General features: G+C 35.5%; 2 protein-coding genes across 2 annotated transcripts in view; one reads left to right on the plus strand and one right to left on the minus strand.

The window, feature by feature from the left end:
- Positions 1–15164, minus strand: part of LOC136817941 (frataxin, mitochondrial-like) — a 65449-nt gene continuing 50285 nt past the window's right edge. Inside the window, exon 7 of the mRNA XM_067074287.1 lies at positions 1–53. Within this exon, the coding sequence (XP_066930388.1) occupies positions 26–53 (28 nt within the window). The 3' untranslated portion in view covers positions 1–25. The remainder of the gene's footprint in view (positions 54–15164) is intronic.
- Positions 1706–8619, plus strand: LOC136817939 (uncharacterized). The gene is made up of 6 exons (XM_067074284.1): positions 1706–1836; positions 2490–2623; positions 4947–5195; positions 5931–6194; positions 7538–7660; positions 8425–8619. Exons 1-6 carry the CDS (start codon positions 1828–1830, stop codon positions 8528–8530), a joined length of 885 nt encoding a protein of 294 aa, XP_066930385.1. The 5' UTR covers positions 1706–1827; the 3' UTR covers positions 8531–8619.

Below are 15164 nucleotides of genomic sequence, written 5' to 3' on the forward strand. Positions count from 1 at the left end.
AATATGTCTCATTGTGGTCATTTGATCATTTTCCTCCTATTGATGTGTAAAATCTGTAAAATATAAATAACTTAATCAAATTCTCGAATTAAAGAGGAATTTTGCTGAAGAAGGCATTAGAGGATACCAAACGAATTCACTTTACTACAGGAGCATTGACACTCGGAACGGTTTGGAAATCAATGTTGTAAATGCATCGTCTGTAGGGAAATTCAACCAAGAATTGACAAACGAATGGATTGATAATATCTATGAAATTGTAAAGATGTAAAAATTTTCATAGAGATTAGCGCATTTTACAGTAATCAATATATAATAATATTTTACAGTACTTTTTAAACCCACCCGGTAAACCCACACTTTTTAGAGCTATAAGACAATGTTCGGACGTGAGAATTTCGTATTGTTCTGGTGTGGATTCTGTTACAGATCGAGTGTGTACATATTGGTTTCGGAATGTTTCGGAGCAAGAAAATAGAGCAGTTCCGTTCCGATGAAAATAGTGGAGCGAGCGAAACCGTTTCGATCTGTTTTGCTTTGTAACGTCTTTTTTTTGACGTTTCGAATTTTGACGTCCGCACGCTTGTTTCGGAACGATACGAAAGCGTGATGTCTGAAAATGGTCTTAGAGAGATTTTTCCCAAATTTTTTCTTCGATTTCACTCGACTTTTGTCCAAATCTTTAAAAAACACGACCCTTTGAGAGAGGTAATTTCCATTTTCGTGAATTTTGGACCCTTACAGAGACTCAATTTGCTTTTTAATGGTTTTTGTTTTGAAACTTTCGAGGATGTAAAAAGGAGATGGCTCGCACATTCCGGCACCCATTTTGCCTAAGTACCCCGGTTTCTAACATGCTGGGCGTACGGAAAGGCGTTTTGTAGGATCCGGCCTTATTTTGTTGGTAAATCGGTAAAAAGCCTCAAATTCACGCTGTTATCGGGAAATGAAAAACATTATGCGTCGTTGATTGAGCTCTCTTCGTTCGGTTTACTCATTAAAATGCCCACTGTGCAACTTCAGATTTCCAATACCATACAACTAAGAAAAATTTGCCTACTTAGTTTTTAAATTCCAAGCAGTTTTAGGTGACACATGTATTTATATTGTGGAAATAATTCTTTGAACGATTCACTTGCATAAAATAAACCCCTCACGTGACTCACTTGTTGAAAAACAAAATTTTTCTACACTACACTGAAACAACTTTGCCTTTGGATCGTCTCCTTTAAATACAGAATCAATCTAGTAAAACTCACGGGTTTCACAACTTTTTCTCAAAAGCAAAGTAGTTTAAATTAAGGTGGCGTCCGTAACTAGAGGCTTTCGAGCAAGAACGAAAATCTGTATCGGTCAAAATCCTAATCTCTGTTGGTATGCTAGAATATAGCAAAAAACCCTCCAAAAGAGAGGCTTAGAAGGATTTGAAAAAGAAAAAGAGGATAAAAAGAGCCGAAGAAATGAAGATTTTATATAGGGACGGTAAAGCCATAGCTCTGGCTACCATTTTATGACATGAACTAGATTCATCAGTTCCTATGGGGATTGATATGAACTTTTTTATTTAAAAAAATTGACATGACATCAAATAACTATAAAAAAGTGACGTCAATTTACGAAAAAATGGATATTTGACGTCAAAAATCTAAAAAAAAGGCTATAAAAGAAGAGCAGAATACAGCGAAAACACTACAACTCAGTTTTGCATCACCATCCGACGCGCCACACTCCACCTTGGCTACTTCATCTCCACATCACTTCAAATAAAAACCGACAACCACTTATCAAATTTTAGTGTTCAACAAGCTCTTTCACACCTTCAGCAAAATGGATTCTGTAAGTAATTCAGACATAAAGAATACCCTATCTCTGTGAAACAATAAAATTTCGTCATTTGACACCTTAACGGAACTAATTTCGCGTGGTGCGAGAGCAAAATCAATTAAGTAATTTTCGGTTTAAATCTAATTGGATACACTATCTCAGTGACACAATACAGTGTCCACATATCTGTCAATGTCTTTGGAAAACATTTCGAAAATCAAAAATAGCTCTTCTTTTCACCCTTTTTGATTAGATCTCATTAACTCCCTCCCTCTGTAATAACCATAGACATCTTATATAAAACACTAGATAGAGCTACTACTCTGTATTTCCTAAGTAACAGCAGGCGAATCAAAATAATGCGATATCTTTGCTGAAAGTAGTTCACAGCAGGTCACAGTTCGGCACCGGCAATCTGTTCAATCAAACAAAAAACCTGAATGCCCCGAAGCAAATTGCCAGCACCGAAATAGGGTCTACTTATCAAAGATGGTGGATTATTTTGCTTTAGCTAGGAACGGAGTAGCTCTATCTATCTGTTACATATAAGATATCTGTGGTCATAACATCATATCACTATGAGTCATACCACCGTAACAGGAAAGGAATCCCTCGAAGACGACTGCAAAAATAATGTTCTGCATTATCATTCTTTCTATCCATAGATTATCCACTTAAAAAGTCGTCAACAGACGACCGACCATCAACAAGGGGGGAGTGAGAGATGGAGCGAAAATCCTGCACCGACACCATTATTACCATCACAAATAAATACCGACGTCGTTGACGTCAACAATGAGTAAGTGTAATGTGTTTTATATTTGCTAGGTCAATTCTTGACTATTAGCCAAGTTCTTGAGCCACTCGCTGCGCTTGTCGGGTCAAAAATAAACAAAACCTCCCTCTTGTATACAAGTTTTTTGTAAACCCTGGAGTAACGGCTAATTAACACCAGGCTACTTTTCCCAGTAGTGAAACATAGTATTGCATTTTATTCTTTTTGACCTTAACATGTCTGTATAAAACATCTTTGCAGCAATAATTTGGCTAATGTATGATATGTGATGAACCTTTTAATCGTTTTATCTTTAAAAAAGTGTTCCTGTTTCATATCAGACACATATTTCATATCAGGACAGTGTCTATGGAACGCCGTAGCTGCCTTATACGATAAAATATTCGATAAACTACCGTGCGCTTCAAAAAAGTCTCTCTCTTTAAAATTAATTTTTTCGAAATCTAAAAATTCTAAAGGAGCCATTCTATTTCATTGAAAAGGAGAAAAATAAATTTAGAATTTGATGGAACATCTATTAAATTCGATTCATTATAGATCAAAAGTTATCCTCAATTGAATAAAAAAGTTACACGTTTTTTTTTTTATCTAAGGAACACGTTTATAAGGAACTCGAGGCTGAAAATGGTTAAAAAAATAAGGAATTGTTTAGGAACTGCTCAGGCTGAGAATAGGAAAACAAGTTTTAAGAAACAGTAAGAGATGGTTAACCAAACTTAGCAGCTATGTAAATAAGGAACTAGATAAGGAACTTTGAGGCTGAAATTCTCTGTAAAAATAAGGAACTCCAGGCTCAGAGCAAAGTTAAGGTTCCTTATAAAAAAAAAAACGTGTACTTTCGGAAAGTGCTCGAAAACGTTAAAAATCGACCTATCGAATTAAACAGACACATAAATACATCAGTATGTTTCCGTTTTAGCCCGCGTTTTATGAAACGATACGATAATCAAAATGATAATTAGCTGTCTAAATGACCATTTGTTACTTAGGAAGGTTGAATTTGAATGAAAGGGAAAAAAATCGTCGAAAAAGGTCAAAAAGACTTTATCCAGTCTAGAACCAAAAATCTGAGAAAGATTTCGGTAAAAGTAAATTAGAAATTGAATTTGATGAAGATTTTAAACCCTTTGAACTCCAAACAAAAATTGTGTCAATATTAAAATCATAATTTTTTCCCGCTCAAAAAAAAATTCTGGAACAAAAAATGTGTGTGGATTTGTGTGTTAAAAATTTTTAATTTGAGTTGATTTTCGTTTTGAGAGTTTGTTGTTGCTCGATGAATTGTTTCCTCGCTACGCAAGTTTCTGCGTAGCTAGCCGGGGATTTTATAAGGCCGGAACACCGGATTTTCCCAGTCGTTTATACAAACTAAATCCCGTAACAATAATCGTATCATCATATAGCGCCTATACTAGTGTACATTATACACGCATTATAAACGACTCTAGTCTATCTTGGCCCTTACTATAACCATCTACCCAGCCTTGTTAGGCTTTCTAGGTGGACAAAATTAAAAATAAAAATTCATTCTTTTAACATCTGGTACCTTATATACTCTGCGTGTGGGTTTCTATCCTTTAGCATACTTGTTTGTTTGAAACAAATAATTTTGGTAAAGGATAGAAACCCGCACACAGTTGTGCTATGCTGAGCTGGACGATGATATCGTTCGGTAAAATATGTCTCGTTTATCTTAACGTACTTACTGTATAGACAGTGCATTCTAAAGATGCAAAGTGGAAAATAAAAATATTTTAGACAAAAATCGTCAAGAAAATTCAAGAAAAACACCTTAGAGATCAATTTTTAAATTTGCTTAAATCAAAGAAAAGAATTCTGAATAGTATTTCTTCAACTACTTTAATCGTAGAAATTTTAGCGAGACTTATTTTAGCGTATATTAGCGAGTCGATTAGCGATTAGCGATTTTTTTTGGATTTATTTTAGCGAATCACAATTTCAAAAAATTTCGCGTGGATAAATTTTAGCGAATACTCGTATTACATTATTGATTGCTTTCGTTTTCTAGCATTTCTTTGCACTGAAACCCTTCCTATTGATAAAAATGTATCAAGGCAATATAACCTGAAATTTCGCGCGGGTAAATTTTAGCGATCTGGTGATTCGGCGTGTTTTAGCGAGATTTATTTTAGCGAAAATAGGGAAAACTCGCCAAAACGCTAAAATTAGTCTCGCTAAAATTTCTACGATTAAAGTATCAATTTTCTACAAACATTTTGGAGAAAGTAATACCAGGACCTTTTAAGTATTGTTCTTGGTGGAATTTTTAGGTACTGATTCCTATCCTTATTTCTATATCATTTAGATCTCCAAACACAATAGCCGCACCGCCTCAAAAACAACCCATCTTCAAAGACAATATCTTTGCCCTTGCTACTACCATCTACGCAGCCATTTTAAGCTTTCTAAGTGGCCTGCTCACCAAATGGAAAAAATTAAAAACAAAAGTTCATACTTTTAACATTTGGTACATCATTTACTCCGTGTGTTTGTTTGTATCCTTGAGTATACTGGCTTGTTTGTGCTATGCTGAATTGGATGATGATATCGTTCGGTGAGTATCTCGTTTCTATCTTCCAAGCAAAAAGTTTTCCGTGCATTAATCACTGTTAACGTACTTATTGTACAAACAGCGTAGTGTAAAGGTGTAAAGTGGAAAAACAAAGTTTTTTGTAGACAAAAATCTTCAAGAAAATTAAAAAAAAACACCTTAGTAGAGGTCAATTTTTAAACTCATGTGCTTAAATCAAATGGTTGAATTTTGAATGGTATTTCTTCCACTTTTTATCAATTTTCTACAAATATTTTGGAGGAAATAATACCAAGATCTTGTTCATTGGGTATATTACCTTAAGGGAAGAAATTTTCGCGGAAGAAATTTTCGCGGAATTTAATTTCGCGAATTGGGGCGTAATTCGCGAAATTAAATTCCGCGAAACACACCAAAATTGTTAAATCGCGAAATTAAATTCCGCGAAATTCGATTTTTTTTCTTCTTCTTTTATTTTGTTGTTTTTGACCAGGTGTTACCAAAAAATATGGACACAATTAATTTTAAGCATTATAACGTGTATTTTTTATCAAATATAAACAAATATAAACAACTCCGTGATGCTTAAAAGTTAATCTAAGTTGATAACTTCTTCTCAATCGCGAAATTAAATTCCGTGAAACTTTTGAAATCGGCTCATTCGCGAAATTAAATTCCGCGAAATTTGCCATTTTGAAACTCTGATTCGCGAAATTAAATTCCGCGAAAATTTCTTCCCTTAAGGTATCTTTCTTTCAGTTTCGAGACTACAGACTTCGGTGATCGCCCTCTAACCGAACCTAAAGTCACAGAGAACATCATCGACTTCACCTTACCAATGGTTATTTCAACAGTGGTAGCTTGTCTAGTTGGATCATTCGTGATATCAACCCAGAAGCTCAATTTTATCAAGATTTCAAAACCGAAATCTTTTAGTCGTATTATCATTGCATCTACATGCTTCTTATTGATATCTTTGGCCACATTTTGCTGGTACATGGAAATCATAGAAAACCCTTTGAGGTAATATTGTTTTCTAATTCCATATATCATTCAAAACATTGTCAATTCAAACCTGGTTTTAGTTCGGGACATTAGTTTAATTACCTTTAGGGAACTTATCATGACTAGTTCTTGCCAAAATGATAGATAGATAGATAGATAGATATGCCCTCCGATGTATCGGAATGGGTCCTACCCACGGTGGAGTAGGAATCACAGCGCAAGCAGACATTGCAACCCTGCAGATGCGAGCTGCCGAGCCATGGTGTATACCACGACACTCGAACTACACGGGAGAACGGATGTCCTCGCAAGTGTAGAACCTCCTGAGTGTCACGGCACACCACAATGTCTGAAATATCTACCCATACTCTTGTATCAGAGTTATGGTACCCAATTCCCCTCACATGGCATGGGTTGACCCGGGCGAAGGAACATTCACTTGCCAAGTGAATCGTAGTGCCACGGTGGGTATCGAACTCGAGCCTCCTGGACAGAAGTCGAGCATGATAACCACTACACCACTACGCCTCTTGCCAAAATTGAAAACAAATATTGCCACATCGCCAAGATAAGTAGCCTATACTAGATGTCACCCGTGTTTTTTTGGTTTTAGGTACTCGCTACAAAATAAGTTCCTCTCTAAATTAAATATTTTTCATGATATTCTATACTAAGACCTAATTTCTGCATAAAAGCATAAAATAGCATCTTTGTGAAAGGGAGTGAGCCTTACTTGGGGTGATTGACAATTTATAATCGAAAATGCTTTAAAAATGGCATTCTTAGCTTGAGTAGTAAAATTCTATGATGGTCATATTCTTATAGCATTATTCTTAATTTTTTGGCCATTTTCATCATGGACATTTTTATAAAGTGTATTATTGCAAAAAAAAATCGTGTACCTTGTTTTCTCTGTGCGTGTGTTTGTATCCTTTAAAAGGATAGAAACCCACACACTGAGTAAATAAGGTATTTAGCATACTCTAGCTTGTTTGTGCTATGCTGAACTGGACGATGATATCGTTCGGTAAAATATGTCTCGTTTATATCTTTCAAGCAGAAAGTTTTCCACGCATTAATCACTGTTAACGTACTTACTGTACAGACAGTGCAATGTAAAGGTGTGAAGTGGAAAAAAATCTTCAGAAAAATTAAAAAAAATCTCCTCAGAGGTCAATTTTTAAATTTGCTAAAATCTAAGTTACCAGTTAAACTTTTTAGGTAAAAGAGAACATATTTCCCCTGCCAATTTAAAAGATTGCTGTTTCGACAAAATAAGTTCCGCGCCAAATTTGATTTTTTAAGGATTTTTGCTGCACGCCTAGATGAAGTAATCAACATTCTCTACTAAATATTTTCAGTTTCAATTGGCTTGTTGATTCATTCAGCCCTCATGAATCACCATCCGAGTCATCGAGTTATTTCGAACTTGAATGGATTTCTGATTATTTTCAAAAAGAAGAGGCTACGTACAAAACTTCTGGGTAAGTGTAATCATATTCTACTATCCCCACAAGAAGAAAAACTAAATTTTCCATACGTTTATCACATTGGATATCTAGCCTGGTTACTGGAACAATGCGTCACATCAAAACTAAAAAGACTTAAGTCACATTTTACAAAAAATGAACTGCTGGTGGATTCATATTCAAGGGGTCATTCTTCAGGTCTAGAAAGCCTTATCTACCAAAATCTGACCTCTTATGCCTTGTCTATAATCTTTTTTTTTTAATTGAGTTTTATTGGTAAGACTTGGTCCACTGGAAACTTTTCAATTCTATAAAGCCTTAAATACATATGTATTTCAGAACTAAAAAGCCTTAATAAATGGACGTTTTGGGACCTAAATCCATCATTTTCAGCATTTTACTTCACAAAATTAAAAAAACTTCAGAGTTAAAAAGGCTTAAATCCAATTTTGTTGTTAAGGCTTTTTAGCTCTGAAAATCTTTAAATTTGCGTTTTTTTCAAAATGGAGTCTTTTTAGTTTTGATGGGACGAATAGTCAAATCAATGTTTTGCCAAGAAAATTTTGCAGAGAATGATTTTGTCGCTTTCATCAGCGATTATTAAAAATTAGATTGAAATGGGTAAGAAGTACCTCAACCCTGCAAGTTTTCAGCTGCCTAACTAAAGACCACCCCTCTTTTAATAATTTTGTAACTCTTTCTATAGATCACCAGATAATAGGTATCTAAGAGTAAAAGTAAACAAGAACAATAGTTTAATTTAGAATTAATTTTTTCAGATGGAGCCTATTTTCATCTTTGTTCGAGCAGCCACCACCCAAAACATACCTCGCGGTGATTATCGAATACTTCACCAAAGACCCTCCACAAGCATCATTATGGTAAATGGTTTAAGAAAAAACATGCAACAAAACTGAGGAAAAAAAAAAAAAAAACACAAAAAACAACAATAAAAAAGAAAACGAAAACAATACAAACACCAAAAAGCAAAGAAAAAACAAGAAAATAGAAACAAACGAAAAGACATGCACCTATGAACATTTAATCAAACTGATGAAATGCAAACTGAAGTTCGTTTGCTTTAAGTGTGAATTCTTTTTTGCTATCATGTGAAAACCACTCTCATACGAATTAGTCTAAACACAGTGACATGGTTCTCACATGATAACAAAAAGGTGCACATTTAAAGTATGTTCGCCGTAAGTGTACACTCTTTAGCTTCTATGTGGAAACCACCCGTAACAGGAACAGCCTAACTGCACTGGCATGGTTTCCACATGAAAGCAAAAAGTGTGCACTTATCGTGAAAATATGATATGCTGATCAACCGACAATGGCTTTGATTCGTATATAACACCTACTTTGATTGTATAAAAATCATGTTTCTATTTTATAATAAAAAACTACAACCTAAAATCCTAATTCAGTACATTTTATCTGGTGGTTTAGCTGAAGTTCAAAGCTCTTAAGATGTTTCCAAACCAAAGACTTTGTAAATTCCGCAAGAATTCGTTCCTGAAGGCTGTTTTGTCGTGAAAATGACAAGTGCCCAAAAAATTCGACTTATATATCGGTCTAAAAAGAACACCTGGAACCCGCTGAAACTCAAGAACTAAACTTGGAAAATGGAAAAACAAGCTTGGCGTAATACACGTTTGTTTTTATAAGAACATCCAAAATTTTTGAAGCCTTCAGATGTTTTTAACTTTTCGGGTTTCAAGCTTAAAACATGTTCTTATTTTCAGCATTTTTCGAGTATTTTTGTCCATTTTCCTGAGAAAACAGGTGTTTTAGAGCCCATGAAGCCTTAAAATGTTCTTAAGATTTTGGCCACCAAAGCCTTATGTTCATATATAGTTTGTTCTTATAAAAAAACGTGTAAAAGCCAGCTTAAAAACACTCGATCAGGTAGATGGATCTGAAAGAAAAAATACACCTGGAACCCCAACTGTAAATTTTGCAACTTTGGAACTAATCGAACTTTCCACTTGATGGGATATTTACGGATACACGTTTTTTTTAAGAAACTAGTTTTACCAAGCAGCCTCAATGTTTCTTAAGAAATCGGCCTTTTGAGCCTTAAATGTTTCTTACATGTTTCTAAACTTTTTCAAGCTTAAAGGACGCATGTCGATAATACAATAGTCTAATTGACTAATGGTACTTTCCTATCTTCTATATTGATTTTCTGACTTTCTCAAGTGTTTCTAACTGTATGTATGTATATTTCTGGAACCTTGATTGGAAGGTTCTTAAAAAAATCGAATTAAAAAATGCTACTTTCTCATCCTCAGCCTCAGCATGTTTCTTAGATGTTTCTTAGTTTTTAGGCATTCTGAGCCTTATGTTTCTTAAAAGTGTGTTTCTTAAAAAAAAAACAAGCAACATGCTGAATGGACCTACCTGATGATGAAAGTTAGATAGCAATGCGGAAAGAAAAATGAAAAAAATCAGTCAGAAAATATAGCGTTTAGCGAAAATAGACAATACAATAAATTCATCATTGATTGTTGATGGGAGGAGAGGGAAGGGTTGTAGGGAAAAAATAAATAGGAAGTTCTGGTCGCAAAAATCAGTTTTATTGACAATTGAATCATGCTTGATAGTGAGCATTGTTATCAATAATGTTTTTGTGTGAGAAACATAGAAATATAAGGAAAAAATCCATTGAAAATCTGCAAAAACGGCGATTTCCGGCATTTTCAACCGGAAAAAATGTTTTCTCAAAAATCAAACTCGGCCATTTTTTATACATTGCGAATACGCATATTTTTGCAAAAAATCAGAAAAAATTAAAAATGAAAATTCGAGAAAAGGTCAAAAACCGTTTTTTCCGACATATTTCCAGCATTTTCGGCCGGAAAAAAATGTTTTTTCGAAAATCGGGCTCCGTTCCATTTTCCATATTGTCATATTGCATCAGTGTGCAAAATTTCATAAAAATATATAAAGTACAGCTCGAGAAATTCAAGAAATACTGTTTTTCCGGCGAAAATAGGTTGTTCTGGCGACTTTTAAAATAGTTCCGGCTTCAAAAATCAATTTTATTGAAAATTGAAACATGCTTGATGGTGGCCATTGCTATTAATCATGTTTTTGAATGAAAAAACAACCAATTATAAGGAAAAAGTCAAATGAAAATCTAGAAAAACGGCGATTTCCAGCATATTTCAGGCATTTTCCGCCGGAAAAAAAATTTTGTCAAAAATCGGACTCGGCCATGTTTTGGGCATTGTTAATACGCATCTTTAAGCGAAAAATCTGAAAAAACTATTGATAAAATCTCGAGAAAATGCCAAAAAAAAAAGTTTTTCCGGCATATTTCCGGCATTTTCGGCCGGAAATGAATTATTTTCGAAAATCGGGCTCCGTCACAATTTAGGTATTGACATTTTGCATCAGTGTGCAAAATTTCATGAAAAAATAGTAAGTACAGCTCAAGAAATTCAAGAAATACCATTTTTCCGGCGAAAATCGGCTGTTCCGGTGATTTTTAGAAAGTTCCAGCTTCAAAAATCAATTTTATTGAAAATTGAAACATGCTTGATGGTGGGCATTGCTATTAATAATGTTTTTGAATGAAAAACAACCAATTATATGGAAAAAGTCCAATGAAAATCCAGAAAAACGGCGATTTCCGGCATACGGACTAGGCCATTATTTGGGCATTGCTTATACGCATCTTTGAGCAAAAAATCAGAAAAAACTAATGATAAAATCTCGAGAAAATGCCAAAAAAACAGTTTTTCCGGCATATTTCCGGCATTTTCGGCTGGAAAATTTTTTTTTCTCCAAAATCGGGCTCCGTCACATTTTTGGCATTGCCATTTTGCATCATTGTGCCAAAAATCAGAAAAAACCAATGAGCCAATCCTGAGAAAAGCTGGTAACAGACGGACGGACGGACGAACGAACGAACGGACGGACGGACATCGGTTAATTTATAGGACCTCTAACCCACCGGGGTAGGTCCAAAAACGTGTTTTTACAGAAACCAGTGATGGGATATTTACTAACTATCTCAAGACAAAAATTCCCACTAAGCGCCACCTGTGTTGCTGGCGTTTCACAGTCCAGGCTTAACACCAAATGTAACCATCTCCATGCTTTTCAAAGATATACAATGTATGAATAAAAGGGGTGACAAAGCTTGACAAAGAGAGGCCTTTAGACATTTTCTTTACTTTAGGTTGTTTTAAAGCTTTTACATAATTGGATAAAATACCATTTGTACAGGGTATTTAATGAGATATAAAAAGAACTTGACTGTTCATGATTAACTGTAAGGCCTACAATACTCAGTAAAGATGGCACATTATTTTAATTCAACTGCAAGAATTTTGAGCAAAGTGATGAGATAAATTATCTTTCAAACTATCTTATCTCGTTGAATAAAGACAGGGCTATCCAGTTGTTTAATTCCATCTTTCAGCAAAAAGATCATGTACAAAGTATTTGTCTTTACAGCTAGAATTTAGATCCTCCTTTTTGGAGGAATAACCATTGATAACGACCGACCCATATCAACCAATTAAATACCATCACTTGTTGGAACGTCGAATTTTCAAAGATTCTTTGATTTCAAATGCGTGTACTAAGAAAAAAATGCCTACCTCGGCAAAACATTCGGACCGGGGTAAAACACACAGGGCGGCATGAGTCGCGGTGCTAGGTCAAAACCTACCGGTAGGGGACCAAAAAATCGAGTGATGTCTTATGATGTCAATGGCACTTAATGGGCTTATTCAGTTTGAACTAAAGTGAGGTCTAGAATTGGAAGTTGGAAAACTCAATAAGTATCTTTCATTATCAAACATTAAAATAATTACAAGCTCTAAATTACCCATTTTCGACCGTAGTCGCGCGGTCATTTAATTTACCACGCTAAACTCGATCCAATCCTTTTTTACAGTTTTTTCTATTGTCTTTAGGAGCGAAAAAAGAATGAGACGGTTTTAGGTTGGTAAAACGGGCAAAAAAATGCCCGCGCAGCAATTGGCGGCTACGATCGAAAAGGTATATTAGTGATATTTAGCATTCAATCTATTCGGAAATTCAACAGCTACAAGAACAGTTTATACAGTGTAACTCAATATCAAAAGTCTTTGTCACGCCTGTTCTACAAGAGCATTGATACAGTGTTATTGGCGTAAAAATAGGAATCTTGAAAATCAGTTACATTCATGTACTACCAGAACATCAATTTAGCGTTACTTTAGTCAGAAGTCACGCCTAGCTAAGTCACATGAACAAAGATGCAGTGTTATCGCCGAGTCTCAAAAAAGCAATTTCTCTCATTTTCAACAAGAACATCAATGCAGTGTTAATACTTAGCGAAAAAAACAGAATCTCAGAAAAATCAACGTCGATCATACTTTAAAAGAACATACATAAAGTGTTCTTAGCGAGAAAAAAAACAGAATCTTAGAAAAATCAACGTCATTCATACTTTACAAGAACATACATAAAGTGTTATTAGCGAAAAAAACGGAATCTCAGAAAAATCAACGTCATTCATACTTTATAAGAACATCCATAAAGTGTTCTTAGCGAAAAAAAACAGAATCTCAGAAAAATCAACGTCAATCATACTTTACAAGAACATCCATAAAGTGTTCTTAGCGAAAAAAAAACAGAATCTCAGAAAAATCAACGTCATTCATACTTTACAAGAACATCCATAAAGTGTTATTAGCGAAAAAAAACGGAATCTCAGAAAAATCAACGTCATTCATACTTTAAAAGAACATACATAAAGTGTTCTTAGCGAAAAAAAACAGAATCTCAGAAAAATCAACGTCAATCATACTTTAAAGAACATACATAAAGTGTTCTTAGCGAGAAAAAAAAACAGAATCTCAGAAAAATCAACGTCATTCATACTTTATAAGAACATCCATAAAGTGTTCTTAGCGAAAAAACAGAATCTCAGAAAAATCAACGTCAATCAAACTTTAAAAGAACATACATAAAGTGTTCCTAGCGAAAAAAAAAACAGAATCTCAGAAAAATCAGCGTCATTCATACTTTACAAGAACATCCATAAAGTGTTATTAGCAAAAAAACAGTGGGAATCGTACGCATCAGGTATGTTAGATTGTGTTTGAAACCTGCCGTAAAGTAAGTGTATGCTGCCTGCAGTTCTATCTGGGCAATTTTTGACAAGACTTTTAATTGATCAATTAGTTCCTTGACTTTCTCCCGGACGAAAGACTTTTTGTAGCCCTCCGAGCGAATCGTTGCTCCGAGATGTCTTTTTCCTTCAACGGTTACATTTACTTTGCTATCTCTAAAGGTACTTCTAGCAGCTGTTTCGAATCGTTGCTTGGTGATGAGCCATGACTTTGTTGCCTCAAGGATAATAACCAAAATCGGGACCAAGTGAACATAATTGATTCCACCAAAACAAAAGCTCATCGATTTTTCCAGCTGCAGTCAGGTCGTCTGCAAAACCGGCTGATACAGTAGCGTGGTTTTTTGTTATGCTCGCATTGACTAGCATTAAGATCAGGGGTATTATTGCGACAGCATATATCGCCATGGCGACTGGGTCTCTTTGCGTTGTACCCTCCTTCGAAGATATCTCTACTCCACCGATGACGAATAGCCGCAGGTTCTCGGCATAACAGTTACGAGCGAATATGGCGAGAGGTGGACATTTGATACCAACATTGTGAAGAAACGCTTTTCGGTTAATGGCATTGAAAGCATTGAAAGCATCGACCAACAGGACGGCCTCTGATTCTTCTTGATCGAATTTGGTTCGCATGGCATGGATAGTTGACTCACACCCTGCTTCTAGCCATGCGCAAGTTTGAAGACAGCCGACTGATGAGATGATTTCTTGACGAAGAGCAGCAGTGACGACTTTTCTGGCTATTCATCTGAGGATTTCTCCGACTCCGATGGGGCGAAGTCCAGGGTTTTTGTCCAGTGGTTTAAGTCTAGATGCCAAAAGTGCTTCGATTGATAAGGAGTTCACTTTTTCGGTGCATAGCCTTTTTATCACTAGAGCTAGCGTTTTACATAGATCAGAAGAGCCATAACAGTTCGATGTTAAAATTCTGCACCAGCCATTTGCATCCAGCCCCGATGGACCGCCACCACCTTTCGTTGTCGATGCAGCTTTTCTCACCATCTCCTCGCCAATCATTTCGAATTTGATCGGATGGACTGGCTTTTCCTCGTCGGTCAGCAATGCGTTTTCTGGTGGTTCCTTCGCCTAAGGGTGCTTTTAACGAAGAAGAAGTTGGAGAGTCTTTTCATTGATGGGAAGGATGCCGTTCTCCATGTTATTTGTCAGGATTTTTATGTTGCCTCTCTGCATTTCTTTCATAGCGTTTGGAGGTTGCCGCGATCGTTTTTGCTTTGCTCGAACTTTTTAAGTTTTGTTGAATTGCTGTACTTTCCTCTAGCAGTCGATGGAACTCTCCTTTCATCCAAAGCTCCAGCCTTCTTTTTAGGTGAGTACTATGATATTTCGCTTTGGATTTCGGTGAAGGCTTTTGAAGAAGTAACT

This window comes from Clytia hemisphaerica, unplaced genomic scaffold, assembly GCF_902728285.1.
Source record: "Clytia hemisphaerica strain Z4C2 unplaced genomic scaffold, Clytia hemisphaerica genome assembly, whole genome shotgun sequence".
In the NCBI taxonomy this organism is placed as follows: domain Eukaryota; kingdom Metazoa; phylum Cnidaria; class Hydrozoa; order Leptothecata; family Clytiidae; genus Clytia; species Clytia hemisphaerica.